This window comes from Lithobates pipiens, unplaced genomic scaffold (genome assembly GCF_037356315.1).
Source record: "Lithobates pipiens isolate NorthernLeopardFrog02 unplaced genomic scaffold, aLitPip1_a1.2 Scaffold_8, whole genome shotgun sequence".
Classification (NCBI taxonomy): domain Eukaryota; kingdom Metazoa; phylum Chordata; class Amphibia; order Anura; family Ranidae; genus Lithobates; species Lithobates pipiens.
The window spans coordinates 489,082,487-489,107,464 of record NW_027507903.1 but is presented as its reverse complement, the minus strand read 5'-3'; the positions used below and the strand labels follow the sequence as shown (position 1 = coordinate 489,107,464).

The 24,978-nt window shown below is 42.2% G+C and overlaps 1 protein-coding gene across 1 annotated transcript; it reads right to left on the bottom strand.

The window, feature by feature from the left end:
- Positions 1 to 19,346: 19,346 nt before the first annotated feature.
- On the bottom strand, positions 19,347 to 23,811 carry A4GALT (alpha 1,4-galactosyltransferase (P1PK blood group)). Its single transcript, XM_077469017.1, has one exon. The coding sequence runs from the start codon at positions 23,731 to 23,733 to the stop codon at positions 22,732 to 22,734; it is 1,002 nt and encodes a 333-aa protein (XP_077325143.1). The 5' UTR covers positions 23,734 to 23,811; the 3' UTR covers positions 19,347 to 22,731.
- Between the last annotated feature and the right edge of the window lie 1,167 nt (positions 23,812 to 24,978).

The following is a 24,978-nucleotide window of genomic DNA, read 5'->3' as shown; positions in this document are numbered from 1 at the left end:
GGCAGCGCTGATCAGTGTATTCTAATGCAGGAAAGTTCCCCCGCTGCCGCAATATCACAGTCCTGCTAAAAATCGCTCATCGCCTCCAAAAAATAAATAAGTGCATAAATCTATCCCATAGTTTCTAGACGCTATAACTTTTGCACAGGCCAATCATTATACACTTTTTGGTTTTTATTTTTTTACAAAAAATATGTAGAAGAATACAAATTGGCCTAAATTGATGAAGAAATTATATTTTTTTATTTTTTTTTATTGGATATGTTTTATAGCAGAAAGTAAAAAAAAAAAAAAAAAAATATATATATATATATATATATATATATATATATATATATATATATATATATATATATATATATATATATATATATTATAATTTTAATAATGTTGGTCTTTTTTTAAAACCGCAGAGGTGATCAAATACCAAATATGGGGGGAAAAAGGACATCAATTCTATTTTGGTACAGCGTCTCGGGACCACACAATTGTCAGTTAAAGCAACGCAGTGCCATATCGCAAGAAATGGCCTGGTCAGGAAAGGGGTAAAACCTTCCAAATGTGAAGTGGTTAAACTTAAAACTTCATGCAGGAGTTCTCTTATTGAATTGACCCCAAAGTGTGTTATTGACAGGATCACCAGGTGAAAATAAAGGAAAAAGAAAACAAATGTGGCCACTACATCTAAAGACTGGTAAGCTGTATTAGATTGCATTTTTATTCTTGGGTTTAGATATGTGTCAAAGAAAAGGCAACACTAAATGGAAATGATAGAAGTTCATTTATTTAAACAATAACCATCGACCGTGATGAATACATTCAAATATATTAAAATGCATCACACCAACTACTCATTTAGTCCTTTTTTAATAAATGGTATAAATGTGCAAAAAAAAAGGAAACTTTAACTAGCCAACCCATACAAAACCTAATAACAAATACAGTAAATACATGTAATGGTATACTTTAATTTTAATGAACGTGAATGTCCAGGCAAGTCTTTGTTATGGAAGAGGGAAGATTTAGAAATCATTTTTTATCAGTTAACATAAAAAATGTACAATTCTAGAATATGTTTCAGTGATTATAAATAAACTATCGTTGGCAAGAAGGAAGGCTTCAATACTGACACTTTTGGATAACTGATAAACTCTTTCATTAAATAAAGTACAGAACCGCAGCCATAAATAAGGCTACTTTCACATTGGGGAGTCGGCGGTAAAGCGCCGCTATTTTTAGCAGCGCTTTACCGTTGTTTTTGTGGAGGTTTTAACCCCCACTAGCGGGCAAAAAAGGGTTAAAACGACCTGCAAAGCAGCGATTTGCCAGCTGTTCAGCAGCGCTGCTCACTCATTTCAATGGGCAGGAGCGGGTGTATACACCGCTCCTTCACTGCTCCAAAGATACTGCTTGCTGAGTTTTTTTTAACGCCCTGCCAGCGCATTGCCTCAGTATGAAAGCACTCAGGCTTTCACACTGAGACTACAGGGGAGCTGTTTTTCAGGCATTATTTTTAGCCCAAAAGCGCTTGAAAAACGCCTCAGTGTGAAAGGGGATTTAAATAAAAATGAATAGACCCTTATATAATAAAATAAGGAAACCAGCTTTTGCTCAATTCTTCACCTTCTATCTGAAGAATTTGCTCGCAGTGCTTCTTTTTTTTTTTTTTTTGCCTCTAGATGTCCTTGGTCTGATGGCCAGCATCATTCAACCCACTTTTTCTGAGCCCAGGTCACCCTGGATCCTCCCTAGCCTGTGACTGGACTGTAAAAGGAGAAACAGCACAGTGATGGGCGCATCCCTCTATCACTCTGCTCTCATCTCCTATCAGCATGCTTCTTGTCAGTACATGGAACTGATCAGCCTCTTAGGCCTCATTTATGATGGAGTTCTTATTATATGCATTAAGATAAAAGGCCTTCTGTGTGCAGCAGCCCCCCTAATACTTACCTGAAGTCCATCCAGATCCAGCGATGTTGCACGAGAGACTCAGCTGTCCGGGACTCCCCTTCTCATTGGCTGAGACAGCAGCGCAGCGCCATTGGCTCTCGCTGCTGTCAATCAAAGTCAATGAGCCAATAAGGAGAGTAAGGGGGCAGGGCTGGGTGGAGGCTCCATGTCTGAAAGGACACTGGGAGCTGCGGCTCTGCTTGGGTGCCCCCATAGCAAGCTGTTTGCTATGGGGGCACTTAACGGGGGGGCCCGAGAAGAGGAGGATCTGGGCTGCTCTGTGCAAAACCACTACACAGGGCAGGTAAGTGTAAAATTTTTGTTATTTTTATACAAAAAAAAGAGAGAGAGACTAGTATCACTTTAAGCATACCTGCCCGTTCAAGGGCCATGTTTGCCTCTATGGGGATGCAAAAGTATTCAGTACATCCCTGTGCAGTTGGGACACAGTGGCTACATGGATACAGCCATTGCTCCCAATTTGACAGCTGTGTGGGTGGATGGTCCAAACACATACAGTGTGACCTACATGGTTGTCAGATTGGGAGCAATGGCTGTCTCCGTGCAGCCGCTGCATCCTCGTTGACATGAATATAACGGTATGCATAGAACACCTGTGTATTCCCATGCAAGCAAACAAGGATCTCACAGGGGCTAATATTTAACCAGTTCCTGTCCAGCCTATAGTCAAACGACGGCCGGGCCGGACATTCACTGTTCCAGGTGGACGTCCTATGAAAGTGCCTGGTATTGAAGTTGTAAAGTGATTGTAAAGGTTTGTTTGTTTTTTAAATAACAAACATGTAATACTTACCTGGTCTGTGCATTGGTTTTGCACAGAGCAGCCCCAATCTTCTTCTTCTGGGATGCCCCAGCGGCACTCCTGGCTGTCCCTCCTCTTAATTGAGTGTCCCCCTGGAGAGCCACTTTCCATGGGGGGCACTCGTTCTGGCGCACTCCTGAGTCCTGCTGCGGCATCCATTGACTCAGCCCCGCTCCAGTGAAACTGGATTTGATTGGCAGCCAGTGGCGTCTCTGGGCTCCTGCACGGCGCTGGAACAGATCGGCTCAAGTGAAAAAAGGTAGGATCGGCGTAGCTGCAGCAGAGAAGGTTTTTCATCTTAATGCATAGAATGAGACTTTACAACCCTTTTAAGTATGCCTGCATGAACGAGGCATTATACTGCTTCTTCCTTCTCTCACACTCCAGCCCTGCTGTACAGGGACTGGAAAAGGCTGATAACCAGGTCGCATACAGGTACTTGCACTGCTTATAGTTAGTAAGGTTGAATAAAGACACCAGTCCATCCTGAGTGAGTGTCTACAATTGTCCCTATCCCTCTACATTGTGTCTCATTAGGATGCTCATCTATTATATCATTATTTATTTAAGGTACCCATATAGCGGCGTAAAAATTTTTTATGCAGCACAACATACATCGCACACTCACATTGGTCCCTACCCTCAAGGAGCCCACAATCCAAGGTCCCCAACTCACATTCATATACTAGGGCCAATTTTGGACAGAAGCCAATTAACCTACCAGCATGTCTTTGGAGTGTGGGAGGAAACCAGAGTACCCAAAGGAAACCCACGCAGGCATAGGGAGAACATGCAAACTCCAGGCATGTAGTGTCATGGTTGGGATACGAACCAGCGACCCTTTTTTTTTTTTCACTGCTAGGCAAGAATGCTACCCATTACACCACTGTGCTGCCCAAACCCCAAACCAAAAACGTAATATATTGCAGCTTACCAACACTTAGATGTGGTGGCTGCAATTTATTTTTATCTTTTTTTTATAGGCTTTTTTTTCGCTCTGTTTTCACCCGATGACCTGACCAGTAACACGCCTCCTGTATTAGGGTGCCTCCACTCTGGATGAAAGAGCAACCAAGTCACCTTTGGACATCATTGGGGCAGGGAAATGTTAGCCCTTGTACACACCATCAGACATTCCGACCACAAAATCCAACAGATTTTGTCCGAAACTGGAGTTGCATACACACGGTCGAACAAAGTTGTCGGAAAATCCGATCGTTCGGAACGTGATGACGTTCGTTCATTACGACGGGACTATGTTCAGGCTAGTAGCCAATAGCTTTGGTCTCGTAATTTGATCTGAGCATGCGTGCCACTTTGTCCGATCGGCATTCTCTACAAACGATCGGACAAAGTCCGATCGGATCATGTTGTCGTAAAATTTTATATCCAGCTCTCAAACTTTGTTGGTCGGAAATTCTGACGGAAAAAGTCTGATGGAGCCCACACACCGTTGTATTATCCGACAACACAGTCCGATCTGACATTTTCCGTCTGAATTTTCCAACAAGGGCTAAGATGTACTAGCAGATTTAGATTGTCTAATAAACTGAAGCCAAACTCCAGCTAACACTTCATAAGCGGGTACAGAAAACCGTTTTACTTCTTTAGGGATAAAGATTTTGCATAAATAAAAGCTGACCAATGTAAGCACCCTTGTCGGCGTTAAATGTTTTCTAGACCTTGCTACATCTGCAGGATAGCTTGCTCTGCTGAAAAACAGATTTACTGGCAGGATCACTAGGTGGAAATAAAAGAAAAAAAAAACTAATACAGCCATCGTATATAAGAATTGGTAAGCTGCAATATAATAAAGGTTTGCTTTTTGGGTTTAATACACCTCTTCCCTGGGTCAGCTGATAGCCTCCCATGGCTTTCAATATCATTTCTATGCTGATGACATCCAACTATCTCTCTACCTTTCAGCTCACTCCGTCAGTCTTCTCATGAATCACAAATTTACTAACACACATACAGTATAAGCCTGGATGTCACACCACTTCCTCAAACTCACTCTATCCAAAACCGAGCTCATAATATTCCCCCACATGCCCCTTCCCCTGACTTCTCTGTCAAGATCAATGGCACAACCATCAACCCATCCCCACATAAGGATACAGGCAGCAAGAAAAGGTTCTAACCTGTCATCTTTTTAACCCCTTGCCAACCAGCCGCCGTCATTATACTGTGGCAGGTCGGCACGTTCCCACGAACCGTCGTAGCTGTACGCCTGTTCCTTTAAGCGGGATAGCAGGCACGCCCACTGCACTGTGGGGGAGCCGATGGTCAGGATGACCGCCGGCCTCGAGCTATTGTGGGCACGAGAGGCAGAACAGGGGCATGTGTGTGTAAACACAAATCCCTGTTCTGTTCTGTGAGGAGAGACAGATCGTGAGTTCCTAATAGCTAGGAACCACGATCTGTCATTTCCTCTAGGTCAATCCCCTCCCTCTACGGTTAGAAACACACACACAGGGAACACAATTAACCCCTTGATCGCCCCTAGTGTTAACCCTTTCCCTGCCAGTGACATTTTTACAGTAATCAGTGCATTTTTATAGTGCGTTTTTATGTATAAATGCCAATGGACCCAAAAATGTGTCAAAGGTGTCAGATGTGTCTGCCATAATGTCACAGTCACGATAAAAATCACAGATCGCTAGTAAAAAAAAATTATAATAATAAAAATGCTATAAATCTATCCCCTATTGTGTAGACGCATGTAGAAGAAATACATATCAGCCTAAACTTAGAAAAAATTTGCTTTTTTTTTTTTTAAAAAGGGATATTAATTATAGCAAAAAGTACAAAATATTGTGTTTTGTTTTTCAAAATTGTCGCTCTTTTTTAGTTTATAAAATAAAAACCACAGAGATAATCAAATACCACCAAAAGAAAGCTCTATTTGTGAGAAAAAAAGAACGTAAATTTTGTTTGGGTGCAGCGTCGCACGACCGCGCAATTGTCAGTTAAAGCGACGCAGTACCGAATCACAAAAAATGGCCTGGTCATTCAGCAGCCAAATTTTCCAGGGTTGAAATGGTTAACCAACTCTTTAAAGGCAAAACTTTTTTTTTTTTTTTTTTTAGTTATACTCCGGTTCTATTTCTGAATGTCTTTACACAAGGCTTACACAATTTTCACCCTAAATTCACACATTTTGTTAATTGATTCCAATTAGAAAAATGTGTGAACCTTTGGTGAAAGTTGCATGAATCTTGGGTTTATCAATTAAATTATTAAATGCATGTATAAATTAATTTATTAACATTTATTAATAAAGGGTGGAATTAACTAAACATAACAATTGAGCAGATCCTTATTTAAGGGGTTTGTTAAAGAATAATTGTTACATGTTCCACCCATTTTTAGGATGGAACATGTAACATATTCCCAATACTGCAGCCCACTACCCCCCTCCCTGTGACAGCAGTACGGGGAGAAGTTTCCCATACTAGCTGTAACTTTTTAAAACCAGCGCGGCCGTGCGGGGCTCTGCTCACCAAGCCATGTCATTCCTTCACACAGCTCTGGGTGTGAATGAACTACAAGCCTTGATATCCTTTGTGGTTGTCAGCTTGCGGTTACAATGCCTCATGGGAAATGTAGTTCCGCAACAGCTGGAGGGCCGTAGTTTGGAGATCCTTGGTTTACAGTGATTGTTTCCCCAACAGTGAATGCTTGATGACAGTTACATTTTGCTGCTTTACAAAGATCCCATTTTTTGTATCATATTGGTTTTTTGAAAATGTTACAATAAACATTTAAAGCAGCTCACAGATTAGTATTTTTATTTTTTTAAACCAGTGAGTTGAGCGGAAAAAAAACTATTTTTTTTTTCCCCTGATCCACACGCCTAGATATGGATGGCAGAATCATCCCCACTAATTGTATTTTGACAGTCGGTAGACTTCCCCACTATTGAAATACACTGATCAGTGCTACTGGATATAGCCTGCAGTGCTGATCGAGCAGGCAAACTCTGACAGGGTGGATGTATTCAGTAGATTGACTTCTGTACAGCTAGCCTGCCCATACATGGAATGAAAAATGGTCAGTCCCTGCTGAACCAGTTGAATTTCAATCCATGCATGGCTGGCTTAATATACTGATGTACGGCGATGTGTAAAGATGTATTTGTCAAATTATATTTAGCAAGAATACAGTGTAAAGTCTTATCTCAATTCAGGTGACTTTCATAGATGAGATCCTCAGAGCCACTCCTCTATCACTTTCTGAAAGCGATGTCACAAAGTCCACTGAGGGTTGGTGTACTGTAGCATCACGTTCAGAGGTAAAGCAAAGGGGGAAGCTTCTATTTGCCTATAATAAGTATTTACAGCAACTCATATAGAGAAATAGATAAAAAAAAAAAAATTCATAAATGTATATTGCTCCATAAACTCCACAATTCAAATACTAAAGGTTTACTTAGCTTGCTAAATTAAGGGGGTAGCTGAATCAGGTAAGCAAAAATCCTGTTTTTTTTTTTTTTCCTTGTACATTTTTATTTTTTTAAAACTTGTGGTGGTGCACAAAAACAAAACACCTGTAAATTCACAAAAATGTGCATGTGAAACGCACACAAAAAAAGTGCTCTTTAGGCTAGGTTCACACCGGAGCGATGCGGGAACGCCGCAAATCCGCGGCGTTTTCCCGCATCGCATGCCTGCCGCCGGCTGTTCACACTGCCCTATGCGGACTGCTGGGAGTGTCAGTGAAATGTTAATGACACCCCCAGATCAGTTCGCATATCGCAGTGTGATCTGTAAACTCGGACAGGAATCGGATCGCATGGTGTGAACACCCATGCGATCCGATTCTGCTGCGGACCAAAAAAAGGGTCCCGTGCGAGTTTGCGGCGGGTGCGATGCGAATTCAGCCATACTATCTGTATGGCTGAACTCGCATCGCACAGAGATCGGATGTGATTTGCACTGCAGTGCGGTGCGAATCACATCCGGTTCTCGCTGCCGCAGCGGTGTGAACCCAGCCTCAAGGGCGTGTCTCTAGTCCACCTCCCAGCCATGTGCACATACATGTACCGTGCACAAGTTTGGGTATTAACCACTTGCCGACCACAATAGGTATACATACGTTGGGGTTTGCAAGTGGTTTACTGGAATTATGGCTGAAGATATCAGCCATAATCCCAGTATTGTTTTTTACAGCCGGTTTCTCACAAAGGCGTCCCACCTCCTCTCGCTGGTGCATCTTGGGCTTTGTTTCCGCTGGTTCGTCCCGAGAAGAGATCTGACTATGCCATCGGCTGGCCACACAGGCAATCAAGGAATAGATATGCTTTAGGCCTCTTTCACACGGACTGTCCCTTCAGGTCCTCCTGTCAGTTTTTTAGGTGGACCTAAGCGGACGCTCCATAGACCTCTATGGAGCATCGGCTGTCAGCAGTGACATGTCTGCTGACATCCGACTCTCTCCGATCCGAAAAAGTGTGACGGAGGAAAAACCTACTTTTCCATCCGTTTGAGGATCGGATCGGGTGACGATGGACTCTGTGGTCCGTCCTCATCCGATTACCCCATTCCTTCCTTCGATGGAGCGATCCCCGCTGAGCAGAGCGAGCTCCGTACACGGACACATCCGTGTGAAGGAGCCCTTAATCGCTTCTTTGGCCTTGGAGGACTGCAGTGACTTCATGGCGTCACTTCCGGTCCAGGCTGGATAAAGTTTTTTTTTTCTTTTGCATTTACAGTGCCTTGCGAAAGTATTCAGCCCACTTGAACTTTTCAACCTTTTGCCACATTTCAGGCTTCAAACATAAAGATATAAAATTTAAATTTTTTGTGAAGAATCACCAACAAGTGGGACACAATTGTGAAGTGGAACGAAATCTATTGGATATTTTAAACTTTTTTAGCAAATAAAAAACTGAAAAGTGGTGCGTGCAAAATTATTCGGCCCCTTTACTTTCAGTGCAGCAAACTCACTCCAGAAGTTCAGCGAGGATCTCTGAATGATCCAATGTTGTCCTAAATGACTGATGGTGATAAATAGAATCCACCTGTGTGTAATCAAGTCTCTGTATAAATGCACCTGCTCTGTGATAGTCTCAGGGTTCTGTTGAAAGCGCAGAGAGCATCATGAAGACCAAGGAACACACCAGGCAGGTCCGTAATACTGTTGTGGAGAAGTTTAAAGCCGGATTTGGATACAAAAAGATTTCCCAAGATTTAAACATCCCAAGGAGCACTGTGCAAGCGATCATTTTGAAATGGAAGGAGTATCAGACCACTGCAAATCTACCAAGACCTGGCCATCCCTCTAAACTTTCAGCTCAGACAAGGAGAAGACTGATCAGAGATGCAGCCAAGAGGCCCATGATCACTCTGGATGAACTGCAGAGAACTACAGCTGAGGTGGGAGAGTCTGTCCATAGGACAACAATCAGTCGTACACTGCACAAATCTGGCCTTTATGAAAGAGTGGCAAGAAGAAAGCCATTTCTCAAAGATATCCATAAAAAGTCTTGTCTAAAGTTTGCCACAAGCCACCTGGGAAACACACCAAACATGTGGAAGAAGGTGCTCTGGTCAGATGAAACCAAAATCGAACTTTTTGCCCACAATGCAAAACGATATGTTTGGCGTAAAAGCAACACAGCTCATCACCCTCAACACACCATCCCCACTGTCAAACATGGTGGTGGCAGCATCATGGTTTGGGCCTGCTTTTCTTCAGCAGGGACAGGAAAGATGGTTAAAATTGAGGGGAAGATGGATGCAGCCAAATACAGGACCATTGTGGATGAAAACCTGTTGGAGTCTGCAAAGACCTGAAACTGGGACGGAGATTTATCTTCCAACAAGACAATGATCCCAAACATACAGCAAAATCTACAAAGGAATGGTTCACAAATAAACGTATCCAGGTGTTAGAATGGCCAAGTCCCTGGCACACATGGGGCGGATGTGAGAGAGGTGAGGGGAGGGGCCTGACTGCGGCGTCCTCGTGGGAGATGGTGGAGGCCCCGAGGAGAGAACCGGAGGCGAGCGCAGTGAGAGGGTGCTCTGCCCCGGCGTGAGAAACGACCGACCGCGCCGATTTCCAGCTTCGTCCCCCCCCCCCCCCCGAGATCGACTTCAGCGAACAGCGGCGAATGACGGATAAGGGGCTGCTCAGCTGCTCAGCCCGAACAACCTCCAGCGTTGGTGAGAGCAGGGCTGGAGAGCGGGAGGAGAGCAGCCGAATGAGGGGTAAGATCGGAGACTCTCTCTTAGAGACAGCGGAGCTCGCGCCGGAATCCCGGTTAACCTGTAACGATCCCCGTTCTCCTCGATGAGGACACAGAGGAGGGGATGATAAGGTCAGACTGTTCCTTATTGCCTAATTTTTTATTGTGATGGAATACGTTTACAATTACAATGCAATATTGGATAGACTGTGATATGGCATAAGAGATAAGGTTCTGCTGAAGCCTTCAAAGAAAGAAGCAGTTAAATGGGTAATGCAGATCCCGTTCCCTGAAAATGGCAGGATAAATATATAAGGGTCTGACTGATGGTTCCTGTTTGAAAACTTGTTTGCACCTGTATGAAAATCTCGCTGCGTCTACCTGTCCCAACGGTGTGTAATGGTCCCAATATCCCCCCCTCTCTCCCTCTCTTATTCTCTTTCTTTTCTTCATGGTTTGCTGAAGTGATTTAAGGGGACGGTATCCTTTTGTACAGTGTATCTTCAACCAAGAGTACTAATAACTTTGGCAGACAACGTTTGCAAGTTTGAAGTTCAATAGTGTAATTACCGCAAGCTGACTCCAAAGTAGGAACGGTCAGAAGAAGGAAGGGGAAGAAAGAAAGAAAAAGAATAGGGGGGAAAAAAAAAAAAAAAAAAAAAAAAGGAAAAAAAGGAAAGATAAACAAATAAAAGCGTATTGAACTGGATATAGATAAGGAGACATATGACAAGCGAATAATAAAGTTGGGACTCAGGAATTTTATTATTTTTTTTCCCCTGATTTTGGCCCAATTATATGGCAAAGAAGGAGCAAAAGTAGTTAAAAGGTCGGTGCCGGTTTTTAGGCAAGCCACCTCTATTACGAGCCTGGGAGGGTAAAACCTGAGGTAGCACGGTAATAAGACAAGAGTAATCCCTAAGAAGAGAACCACTGGGAAAGCGGTCCCGGAGAAATCCTGGGGAAAAGAAGGACGAAGGGAAACATGAAGGGAAAAAATACGAGAACGAATGAGCCTAAAAACTCAAGGGAGAGCTTGAATTCCAGTTCAATTCAAAAATATTTAAAAGAAACCAGCCAAAAAAGCCCAGGTCTGGAGGGACTTCAGAGAGGGGGGAGAGAACGGAGGAGGGAAGTTGGAAAACCGGAGGAGGCAAGAGGAGACTCTTCGGGAGAAGAGGGGGATCAGGAGAGTGGACGAAAGCAAGATGAGACCCCATCTCAGATACCCACAAAGGGAGAAATGCAGGAAATGTTCTTAAAATTAGAAAATACAATTAAAGCCGAGATCCTAACTGTAAGGAAGGACATGGGGTACTTATTGAAGCGAGTAGAAGAAATGGAGGACCAAACTGGAAGACAGGCCAGGGAAATAATGGAATTAAAAATACAAGTAAAGAAATCGCAGGAAGCGCATAGAGAGACCCGGTATAAGTTAGAGGAACAGGAAAATCAAAGCAGAAGACAAAATCTGAGAATTAGATCATTGCCGGAAAAATCGGGAGAAGATCTGGGCATAAAAATGGGAAAGATATTTAACCCCTTATTGGGAAAAGAAGAAGGGTCAGAGTTAAAGTTAGAACGCGTACTTAGAATAAGGAAACCTCAAGGGCTGAGGGAAGAAACTCCTAGAGACGTAATAATAAAGTTTCAGCAATATGAAGATAAGGCGAAGATCTGGAGTAAGCTGAGAGGCCTGGCCCCAATTCAATATGATGGTGCAGCGTTACAGATTTTCCAGGACCTGGCTCCGGGAACCCTGGCTCGCAGAAGAAGATTAAAGCCCTTATTAGATCAACTGAGAAACGCAAATGTAAAATATAGCTGGGGTTTCCCAGCAGCCCTTGTAGTACAGAGGGAGGGGAGGACGCTTAAGCTCAAAACCCTAGATGAAACTGAGGATTTTTGCAATAAAATAGGAATCCCAATCCCACTGTTCCCATTAGATCCTTGGGAGGTGTATGGATGAAGATGCCCAGGAAGGGGGAACTGTAGGCAACTCAGTAGTGGTTCAATGGTCCTCTGCCTGTTTTTCCCAATGTTGTTTTTTGTGTTGTTGATCTTGGGGTGGGGGGGGGGGGGGTGCGGTGGAGGGGGAGGGAGGGGGACCGGGGTCTTTGGGGAGGTGGAAGGAGGAGGGACGCAGTCAAGGTCATACCCTAGGTGATTGGGCTTGCAAAGGGAGTAATACTCATTATGCAAAGCAGAAGCCCGGAATGGGCAGGGAGGGTGGGTAGGGAGGGGAGAGTGGGTTGGGGAGGGAGAGGGGTGAGGGGGGGGAATTGTTCCTGGGGGGGCATTAAGATTTACCAAAAGGTGTGGAGTAAGGGTTCCCAAAAAAGGCCCGGATGGCTGAGATAAAACTAGTGTCATACAATGTTAAGGGTCTGAATTCGCCAGATAAGAGGTTTAAGCTCTTAAAAGAATTACAACAACTTAATGCAGAAATAATTTTTCTTCAAGAGACGCACTTAACACAAGACACAAATGTAAAATTGTACTCCGCGAACTATCCAACCTGGATTTACGGAGATTCACCAATTAAGAGGGCTAAGGGAGTGGCGATTGGGTTTAAGAAGGGCATTAAATATGAGGTCTGTGACAGGCTGATTGACCCAGAGGGGCGATATCTATTTTTGAACGGGACAATAGGAGATAGAAAGATTACCCTAGCTAACTTATATTGCCCAAACAAAAACCCAGAGAGATATTTGATGCAAATGTTGGGGAGGCTTGCGGAGTTCAAGAAAGGAGAGGTAATAGTAGCAGGGGACCTTAACTTTTGCTTGGATCCAGCCGTTGATAGTACGTCCGGTGCAAGGGGGAGGAATGTGAAAAATATAAAAAAAGTAAAATCTCAGTTGAGGTGTAGTCAACTGATAGATGTATGGAGGATACAGCATGAAAAAACAAATGATTACACGTTTTTTTCCCCAGTGCACGGGACGTATACCAGGCTGGATTATTTCTTGGTCGATCATAGGTTACTGGAGTGGGTTTCAGAAACGAAAATAGAAATTGCAACTTTCTCAGATCATTCCCCAGTTGTTATGATGTTGAAGATACCTGGGACACAGAGACGCTCCTACTCTTGGAGGTTAAATGAGGAGCTCTTTTGTGATAAGAAAGTGGTGGATATCATACAGAAAGAGATTGAATTCTACTTTAGAACAAATAGTACAGAAGAGGTATCGGGAGCTGCCCTATGGGAGGGCCATAAGGCATATGTCAGGGGTATCCTTATAGCTATAGGGTCCAGAAAAAAAAAGGAAAAAAAAGAAGAAAAGGAGAAGTTAATGAGAGAGGTCTATAGTCTGGAGCAGAAGCATAAAATGCAAGGGGGCCAACAACAGGAGACCTTCCATAGACTGATCAATAAGAGAGAGGAACTAAAGGATATCTATGAGGAAGAAACTAGAAGGGCATTTTTAGGTAAAGCCAGAGAAAGGTACTACTGGGAAAATAAAATAGGAAAAAATTTAGCGAGACAAGTGAAAAGCCAAAGAGGGGTCAATTTCATCGACAAAATAAAGGATAAGAAGGGTAAAATGGTATACACGTCTGGGAAAATAGCTGAAGTATTCAAACAATATTATGAGGCCTTGTACAATGTAGAAAAGAGAGGAGAACAGGGAACAGGGCAAAAAGAGAAAACGAAAGAGTTTTTGAGGAAAGCCAAAATGCCCTGTTTAACAGATGGGGAGAGGGAGGATATGGAGAGTCCCATCATTGAAGAAGAAATTTATAAGGCCTTAAAAGAGACAGCCTCAGGGAAGAGCCCGGGTCCGGATGGGTTCGTAATTTCGTATTATAAAAAATTTAAGGAACTCTTAGTCCCCCACTTGTGTAAATATTTTAATGGATTAGGTACTGACTTCGATATAGGGAGGGAATCATTACGGGCAGCGATTACTTTAATTCCGAAAGAGGGGAAAGATCAGACTCTTTGCGGTAGTTACAGGCCTATTGCGCTCCTAAATACGGACGTAAAATTATACGCTAAAGTAATAGCCGCAAGATTAAAAAGAAACATGACAAAACTGATCCATCCGGACCAAGTCGGGTTTGTCCCTGAGAGAGAGGGCAGGGATAACGGAATAAGGGCCTTACTCCTTACCCAAGCTTTAAAAGATAGTGGGTCCCCAGGTCTATTCCTGTCAATTGATGCTGAAAAAGCATTTGACAGGGTAGACTGGGGACTCATGCTAGAAACACTAGAAGAGATGGGGGTGGGCCCGAGGATGATCTATTGGATCAAGGCATTATATAAGAACCCACAAGCGACGGTCAAGGTCAATGGAGAATCTTCGACTCTGCTGCAAATGAGCAATGGGACCAGACAAGGGTGTCCATTGTCGCCCTTATTGTTTGTGATCTCCCTTGAACCCCTGCTGGCTGCAATTCGTAATAACTCAGATATCACAGGGATTAGAATAGGGCAAGAGGAACACAAATTAGCTGCTTATGCGGACGATGTGCTCTTCTTTATCACAAATCCCAGGATTACGATCCCGAATCTGTTAAAAATACTGGAAGAGTTTGGACAGATTTCCAATTTAAAAATTAACCTCGGTAAATCAGAAGCTTTAAACATAAATATCTGCAAACAAGAAGAGGAGAGATTAAGAGCACAATTCTTCTTTCCCTGGCGTAAAGAAATTAAATATCTGGGGGTCCTCCTGTTGAATAATTTAAGAAAACTATACCTAAAAAACTATATCCCTTTATTAGACGAAATCAAGAGCGAAATAAAGAAAATCTCAGCTAGCCATCTTTCGTGGTTAGGCCGGATAAATGTGGTAAAAATGATCTTAGTTCCAAAGATAACATATAAATTTCAAATGATGCCCATTGCACTCCCTGCGACTTATTTTTCAGTTTTAAGGAAGATTATATCGAAGTTCATTTGGCAAAATAAAAAACCGAGAATTTCATACGCGGTATTAAGGAGAGGGAAAGATCAAGGGGGGGTGGCAGCCCCAGATTTAAAAAGATATTATAAGGCTATAGTTTTGTCACGGGTGGTAGATTGGGTGAAAGCGGCAAAGGATAAAAGGTGGGTAGGTATTGAAAATACACTTTCACAAACACTTTTAGGAAGAATAATTTGGAATCCGCCACGATATAGGATTTTAGGTTTAAACACTCACAAGATTACACGATTAGTTTTCAAACTATGGGACCAATTGTACACACAAAAAAAGTGGAATTATAATTCACCGTTGATCTATTTGAAAGACAATGTTTATTTTCCTCCAGGACAACGAGAGATAGGGGGAAATTGGATTCTAAAAGATAACGCACAATTAAAAGATATATTAGTTGATGATAATTTAATCACATTTCAAGCACTAAGAGAAGACACAGATTTAATGAGGTTGGATGAATGGCGGTACCTCCAGTTAAGAACATTTGTCTTAAAGCTTCCCCATCCTTTACGGAGTAAGGAAGAACTGGGACCCTTCGAACAACTATGTCAGCAGGACAAAACAACAAAAAAAAAAAGAAAAAATATTGGTTCGATTTATAAAATATTTTCAGAGGGGGATGAACTGGAGGAACCGGCATTCTTTAAAAAGTGGGAAAAGGATTTGGGGGTACAATGTAATACCCAAATTAGAAAGAAAATATTAACTTTAATTCACTTTGCGGGGGGAGGGAATAAATTAATAGAAACAAATTATAAATGTATAGCAAGGTGGTATGCCACCCCTGATAAACTCAGTAGGTTTAGAAACGATCAATCGCCGGAGTGCTGGCGAGGATGTAAGTCAATTGGGAGTATGGGCCATATATGGTGGGATTGCCCCAAAATACGAGATTATTGGAAAAAGATAATAGAACTAATAAAGGTGGTCACGGGAAAAACGATCAGAGAGGACCCATGGACTGTGTTATTTCATGGGACAGAGGACACAATTAACCAATACAAAACATCATTAGTTCCTATTTTACTAGACGTCGCAAAAAACCTTATCCCGAGAAAATGGAGAGAAAAAGAAAGCCCCAAAATCCAGGATTGGATTCGCCGGGTAACCGAAATTCAATACATGGAAATTGATGAGGGCGGAGATGAGGTAGTAGCCATAAAGGAGGAGAGGGGCAGGAAATGGGATCTATGGGAAAAATTTAAAAAATCTTGGCGATACGTGGAGGAAATAACGCAGGTATAAATATGGGAAAGGTATAGTGGAAGTAAGGTTTAAAGTAGAACCCTGAAGGATAGAAACCAGGAACAGGGAGGGGGGAGGGAGGGGGTAAAAGAGAGTTTGGGGGTACAAGGAGAGGAGGAGATACGAACGAGATTTGGGTTTGATGTCTTGCCGTTGGTTGCGGGTCGTGTACCTCCTCTCTTTGTATCCATAATAAAGGTGGAAAAAGGGAGAGGGTTAGGGGGGATGGGAATAAATTTAAGTGAAGTTATATGTGAAGGAAGTTAAGGGGTATATTTTAAAGAGATATTATAGAATGACTTGGTTGTTGTCCCCTTCTTTTGGCTCTTTTAACGTATAAATGAATAAAGTTTTTGACTGAAAAGGTTTACTAAAAAGAAGAGCTACAATGATGTGATGTTAAGTCGAGGTAAATTATAATGAACGTTGAGTTGATTGATACCTCGCTGATTAATTCGCTGAAGTAGCAAAAAAAAAAAAAAAAAAAAAAAAAAAAAAAGAATGGCCAAGTCAAAGTCCAGACCTGAATCCAATCGAGAATCTGTGGAAAGAGCTGAAAACTGCTGTTCACAAACGCTCTCCATCCAACCTCACTGAGCTCGAGCTGTTTTGCAAGGAAGAATGGGCAAGAATTTCAGTCTCTCGATGTGCAAAACTGATAGAGACATACCCCAAGCGACTTGCATCTGTAATCGCAGCAAAAGGTGGCTCTACAAAGTATTAACGCAAGGGGGCCGAATAATTTTGCACGCCCCATTTTTCATTTTTTTATTAGTTAAAAAAGTTTCAAAAATCCAATAGATTTTGTTCCACTTCACAATTGTGTCCCACTTGTTGGTGATTCTTCACAAAAAATAAAAATGTTATATCTTTATGTTTGAAGCCTGAAATATGGCAAAAGGTTGAAAAGTTCAAGGGGGCCAAATACTTTCGCAAGGCACTGTAAGGCCGGGTTCACACTGCTGCGGGGGGAGATCCGGATGTGATTAGCACCGCACTGCAGTGCAAATCACATCCGATCTCCGTAGCGATGCGAGTACAGCCATACAGATAGTATGGCTGAATTCGCATCGCTCCCGCAGCAAACTCGCACGGGACCCTTTTTTTGGTCCGCAACAGAATCGGATCGCATGGGTGTTCACACCATGCGATCCGATTCCTGTGCGAGTCTGCAGATCGCACTGTGATATGCGGACGGATCTGGGGGTGTCATTAACATTTCATTGACACTCCCAGCCGTTCGCATAGGGCAGTGTGAACTGCCGGCGGGAGTCATGCGATGCGGGAAAACGCCGCGGATTCGCGGCGTTCCCGCATCGCTGTGGTGTGAACCCAGCCTTAAGGTAAAAGTAGAGATTTGAAGTCTTTTTGACCCTAGATCTCTAAATAAAGCAGACCTGCCATCCTTATTTAAGTTACAAGGGATGTTTACATTCTTTGTAATAGGAATAAGTGCTTAAAAAAAAAAAAATGTAAAAGGGTAAAATTAAATAAGAAAAAAAAAATGGAAAGCACCACAATCCCTCCGTGCTCGCACACAGAAGGGATCACATCCGTAACATGCATATGTCTATGGTATTTGCACCACACGTGAGGTATTGCTGTGAACGTTAAAGTGATAATAATTCTGGCACTCTGTAACTCTATACAGGTAACCTGTAAAGGTGTTTAAAGCGTCGCCATTCCACCAGCGTGCCCAATTTTAACCACTTGGGATCCGCGCTATTGCCGAATGACGGCATTAGCGCGGACCTAGATTGCCGGGACTACGTCTATTGACGTAGTCCCGGTTACGAGCGGCCTGCGCGCTCTGTGATCGGCGAGTCCGTGAGACTCGCCTGATCACCGATCCGTGTAAGGGGTCGATCCCGACCCCTTATCACGTGATCAGCTGTCAGCCAATGACAGCTGATCATGTGATAAAACGGAGCCGGTAATCGGCTAGTATTCCTCCTCGCGCTGACAGCGCGAGGAGAAAAAAAAAAAGCCGATCGCCGGCGGCCGTGTTCGGGACATCAGTCCCGATCACGGCCAGCAATTCAAGCTGACACCTGCCCCCTGCCAGTGCCCACCTGCCACCCGCAGTGCCATCCTGAAATAAAGTAAGTGCCCCCCTGTCAGTGCCACCCAGCAGTGCCCATAGTGCCCACAGTGCCACCCAGCAGTGCCCACAGTGCCACCCAGCAGTGCCCACAGTGCCACCCACAGTGCCACCCACAGTGCCACCCAAAATCTGCCTCAAAGGTGCTGCACCCCAGTGCCGCCCATCAGTGCCCAGCAGTGCCACCCATCAGTGCCCAGCAGTGCCGCCCATCAGTGCCCAGCAGTGCCACCTATCAGAGCCACCTATCAGTGCCCATCAGTCCCATCTATCTGTGGTACCTATCAGTGCTCATCCGTGCCACCCATCCGTGCCACTTATCCGTGCCACCCATCCGTGCCATCTTATCTGTGCCCATCTTTGCCCATCAGTGCCGCCTTATCTGTGCCCATCGGTGCCGCCTTATCTGTGCCTATTAGTGCCGCCTTAACTATGCCTATCAGTGCCCACCAGTGCAGCCTATCAGTGCCCACCAATGCAGCCCATCAGTGCCCACCAATGCAGCCCATCAGTGCCCACCAATGCAGCCTATCAGTGCCGCCTAATCAGCGCACTTCAATGAAGGAGAAAAATGACCCGTTTGCAAAATTTTATAACAAACTATTAAAACATGATTTTTTTATTTTATTTTTTTGCATCTTTTTTTGTTTGTTTAGCAAAAAATAAAACTCCGAGCTGTAACTAAATACCACCAAAAGAAAGCTCTATTTGTGGGAAAAAAATGATAAAAATTTCATTTGGGTACAGTGTTGTATGCCCGCGCAATTGTCATTCAAAGTGTATCAGCGCTGAAAGCTGAAAATTGGTCTGGGACTGAGGGGGGTTTAAGTGCCCAGTAAGCAAGTGGTTAAAGAGTGTCGTGTTAGGTATCTATTTACTCTGTGTAACATCTTTCACATTTCACAAATCAATTTGGGTAAATATTGTATTTATTTTTTATTTTTTTTCAAAAACAGCTGTGTAAATACTGCGTGACATAAAAAAATTGCAACAATTGCCATTTTATTCCGTAGGGTCTCTGCTAAAAAAAAAAAAATATATATATATATATATATATATATATATATATATATATATATATATATATATATATAATGTTTAGGGGTTATAAGAAATTTTCTAGCAAAGAATACTGATATAAACTTGTAAACAAAAAGTGCCAGTAAAAGCCTGGTCAGAAAGTGGTTAAAAATGAACACAGCTTTGCCCTATTTATGAAGCTGTGTAGCAATTCACTTTGCTACATAAAAAGACTTTACTCCTGTATATTATCTTATTGTGTTGCAGATCCTTTTAAAATGAATTCATAAACACAACAGAAGCCAAACGCAAAAGCTTATATATATATATTCTTTTTTCTATAAATAGTATTATCTCTAGTGACTGTATGTATTACTGTTTTCTGTAAACGTTGAAAAAACAAATATGTATACATAGGTGCACTGAGAGGTATATAACTTGCCCAGCCTGTTGCCGTTTTGCATAGTTTGAAAATGAGTGTTCTACTTCAGTCTGCTCAATAAGGGGCACCAGAGTTCAGACAAGGGGAAAACGGTGAGAACATTTCTTTAAGACCCCTTTTGCACTGAAGACTGCACCACGCTAGTGGTAAAGCGCCACTAGTTTTAGCTGCGCTGTGCTGGCAGGAGTGGAGCACTTTTAATCGCCAAAGAAGGGGTTAAAAGCACCGCTGCCGAATCGATTTGCAGGTGCTTAGGCAGCCCTACCCATCGATTTCAATGGCAGAGGCAGTTTAGGAGCAGTGTATACAGCACCCCCGCACTGACCCAAAGATGCTGCTTGCAGGTCTTTTGCAGGTCTTTTTTTTCCGTCCTGCAACTCCAGTTTACAGGCGCTTTTTTAGGGCTAAAACTCCTTGTAAAGCGCTTTCAGGGGGAAAGAGGTCTTATGCTACGTACACACGACCAGACTTTCCATCGGAATGAACTCTGACAGACTTTTCGACGGAGTTCCGCTGAAACGGACTTGCCTACACACGATCACAAAAAAAGTCAGATCATTTAACGCGATGACGTACAACGGGACTAGAAAAAGGAAGGTCAATAGCCAGTAGCCAATATCTGCCCTTGCGTGGTTGTTGGTCCGTCGGACCTGCATACAGACGAGTGGTTTTCTCGATAGGAACTGGTTCCAGCGGAGTTCCGGCACAAAGATTTGAAACATGTTCTGTTTCTAAAGTCCGTCAGATTTTTCGACAGAAAAGGTCCAATGAAGCCCACACACGATCGAATTGTTGGACGGATTTGTTCCATCGGAACTTTGCTGTCAAAGTCTGGTCGTGTGTACACGGCATTAGGGTTCATGCACACTATGAGCAGATAAATGGCGAAACCTCTGGCAGAAAAAAAAATGCTCAAAGTACCGCCTATTGCACAAGAGATTAGGATTTTTTTGGGCATTTGCTTTCATAAGTGTTTTTTTCCAAAACATTCCCCTGTTCACTTTTTATTATAACAGTACAGTTGAAAACGCTAAACTCCGCATTAGCGTTTTTTTTCTGCTTGAAAACCCATTTTAAAAAACACACTTGTGATGGGGGTTTTTTTCTGCCTCCAAACTCTCCTCTTGAAATATGCCTCTAAACATCCTAATGGCCATAGACACATAGGATAACACTGAGCTGCTTCTACAGGCAGAAGAAATAAAATTGCAAAAAAAGTGTTTTTTTCAGCCCAGTGTGCATAGACCCTTAACGTGGATCTGTCATAATTTTTATACAGGATTTATATAGTGGTAACAGTTTGCACAGCACTTTACAAAATGAAGGCAGACATTACAGTTGCAATACAATTTGGTGCAAGAGGAATCAGAGGGTCCTGCTCATTAGAGCTTACAATCTAAAGCCTCGTACACTTGATCAGATTTTCAGATGAACGTTCATCGGTTTTTTGTTGCATGCTAGCCTCATGTCGAAAGTGAAGAGGTTACTCGCCATACGAAAATTCTTAGAATAAAAAATTCACAGAATACAACTTCAGATTTGACATAATGTGCTGAATAGATTTGTATGCGTTCTTTAGTTTCTGAGTATGCGTAGTGTTGCTCTTACAATTTTTTTCAGACGAAAACCGTACCAATGAAATGAAAATCGGACGCTGAGTTCACATACAACAAAAATTTTATAGTCTGCACTTCCAGCTTTTGTCAGACGAAAATTCAGAATCAGCTGTCAAAAGCACCATACTAATGATCCGAAAATTGGCAGATCGTTCGTCGGATGAAATTTTACTTCCGATTTTCATATCATGTGTGCCTTTTTAGTCATCAAGAAAAAAAAAATATTTCATGTTACTTAAAGCACACTTCCAGGTATTTATTACCTCTCACAGAGCTCGCAGTACTCCTGAATGCCATCATGTGCTTTTCTCTCCTGAAGGTCAGTGCCATTTAGTTATATGACTAAGAGTACAGTTTATATGGGAATTAGGAAACCAGATAGGTAGATAGTACTTTTTTTTTTTTTTTTACAAATTTACATTTTCCAGGGGGGTCAATACAGAGAATAGCCCCTGCCAAGATTTAGGTATACTACAAAAAAAGGAAATATCATACAAGCTTAAAGAATAAAGCCAAAACTTTTTTTTGTTGGATTGAAATAAACAATGAGGAGTTATAACCTCTTTCAAAGTTTTGCCATTTTTGATGGTGCTGGCGAGATTCACAAAGGGTCTGGTATGGACTAGGGGGGGCTCCATGCCGTTTTTTTTACCAGCAATTTTTTTTTATTATTCAGCTGTCAGTGGGGAAGCCCCTTGACATCTGATGACTCATCAGTTGTTAAGGACACCGCGGCCAGCTTTTTGGCCCTGCTCCTTAATGGCCAGATTTTACTGTGCCTTGATTGGACAAGGCTTTGCCCAATCAGGGCGCAGAATGCACTGTGCAGTGCATTGCAGGGCATTCGGTGGGTTGAACACCTGCCGAACACCCTGAAAAAGGAGTTGCAGATTCCATTGTTGGCTTGTCGTTAGGGTGGCTGTGTCAGTTTCATTCCAGGACACTGTATTGAATTGGAAAATTTCTCCTGTTTTAAGTCCCGTTGACGGCATCTACTGCCTGCTTCAAATGACAGAACTATTGTATTAGGGGAACAGATATATTTTTTAAGTTTCATCTATCTCTGTATCGCTTATTGACGTCTGTAACCTCTTGCTTCCCAGATTGCTTATTCTCTGAGCAATATTCATCAGAAAGGTGAAAGTTTCATCCTAAACCTTGAAATTTAATCTCATTTGTAAATAACATTCACTGAGGATCATAAGCAACCAGCCACAAAACCCGGATGGGCAAAAAAGATAAAGCTGGTAAACCTTCCCCACAGGATGGATTAAATGCATCTTAAAACTCCATACACCACATTGGATATTCTTTGTTCCTATTCAGTCTTGTAACATGCAACATCTCAGAAGTGAACCCATGTATTTAGCAATATGTGAACATTATTACATATCCAGTCACAGAGGCCCTGGGTTTAGAGATACATCTTCATTAACTTGTTTGTTGTAGGGCAATGTTTGTCTTGAAGTTGTTCCAGAAACGACCCCACCTCTGGTGACTTCCCTTGGCTTTTTTTGTTCCATAAATGAACACCATAGCTGTCCTTTAAAAGCTTTTCCAACTCAGTTGGTTCAATAACCTGAAAATACTTTCTCCAGTCCTGCCAGTCTACAGGGTAGAAGGCCTCTTTTGGAAGCACATTGACACCTTGGCAACTCTTTTTGTCCCTAAGCCTTCGAATTGAACACCACTTCTTAAACACTCGAGTCAAGAGTTGTGGACCTTGGTGACCATACAACCAGTAATTGTAATTGCCAACAAAGTCTTTCATGCAAAGCTCAATGAACTTGTGCTGTGGTTGGAATGTGAGAAAAGCGCCATTAAGTGTATACAAAGACTGCATACCCATTGCGTTTGTGATATTTTCTAAATTTTTTAGGATAATAAAATCTGTGTCCAAATAGATGCCACCCTCTTTCCAAAGGATGGCCAAGCGGCAAGCATCAGAAAGTGTTGGATAGTCTGATAAGTCTGCTTTAGAGAACCAAGTGCTTAATGGAGTATTGTTAAAGAGTTTCTTGAAGTTTAAGGGTGAAAATTCTATGTTGGGAAAGCAGCTAAGAAGAGAAATGCCAAAGTTTTTCTCTTGCATGCTGTGGCCACTTAAACCTTTCATCAGGACAGTAACCTTAACCTCTGGATGAGCTCTTGCTGCAGATTCCACAGCACACATGGCTTGAAAGGTTGGACTGGTCCTGTCCGAGGTCTCCAAAAAGAAGATTCTTCCAACAATCTCTGTGGGTTGGGACATATTCAATGTCAAAGGTATGGTACCCGGACACACCACCTCTTTTGGTAAAAGGTGAACTTTTGCTTTTTCTTCAAAGATGTAGAACTTTTTCAAGTACATGATCAGTATGAAAAAAGATAGTGTGCTAAAAGTAGCCAAAGAGAATAACCAGGACTTGATAGCCATAACTGACCAAGGGAAAAAAGCTAAAGTAGTAGCCGTTTTGCCTTTACTTCAATCCAATTTCAGGAACCTGAAAGATAAAAAAAAAAAAGGTCAGGTCAGTTAAGGTTACACAGCCTGTCATCATTATCTACAGCCTAGTGGACTCTGTAAATCTGTAGCCGTAGACTTCATTTTGCTCTTTCCTCCAATCCCTTGGATTAACTTTGTCCTTTTGCTTTGCAAATTTCACCACGGACTGCTACATTTAATGCAACATTGTTTATATCATAAACTTTAATTTTGCAATGCCCCTTGTTTCTGTTTACAATGTATCAGGCTGGTGGTAATGCCCTTTTACTGCTTTATATATTTATTGTGTTATTTTGATTAATTCTTTTGGTGGTGTTCTGTCGTTGTTTCATGTGTGTCTTTTGTGTGTGCGTTTGTCTCCAGACCTTTAGTTTGTTCTTAGTGTTAGGTTTGGACCTGCTGTAATTTTATTATTGATCTTTTTTCAACAAAATAAATTAAATTAAATTGTTTATAAATTTACCTTGTTTATTCATATATTTCCAGCCTGGTAATTGATTCCCAGGACTTTTTTATGTGACACTGCACAAAGTCATCTTTCTGACACAGGGCACAATTTTTTCTATATGCTCTTTTTTTGTCACTAAGTTCCACTTAATATGAGCGTGTGGAATAATACCGGCGGGTATTTGCTGGTACCACAATTTCTTTAGTTCCCTTCCCTCCCATTTTGTTATATGCCTGTGACAAGCACAGTATCAGATCCCACGGTGCTGCCACCAATACGTGAAAACAGCAGTGTTATGTGTGCATGTACACATATGGGTTGATTTACTAAAAGCAAATAAGGAGGTTGATTTACTAAAGTAAACAAAGGGGTTGATTTACTAACAGCAAATATACTGTGCACTGCTAGTGCAGTTGCTCTAGATCTGAGGGGAAGCTCTGCAGGTTTCTATTATCCAATTATGTGCAAGCAAAAATACTTTTTTTTTCCTTGCACATGATTAGGTATTCTTTGCAAAGTGAAGCTTTACCAGTATATTTGCCTTTAGTAAACCAACCCCTTTGTTTATTTAACAATGCAGTTACGGTAACCTGTTACACACAATGCAGTACAGCTGGCACTAGGTTTAGTATTGGAAACACCAACTGATTACAATATTTGCAATAACAATCATGACAGATAAATGTCTGTAATACACAATGTCATGACAGACAGGAATGTTTTTCAAG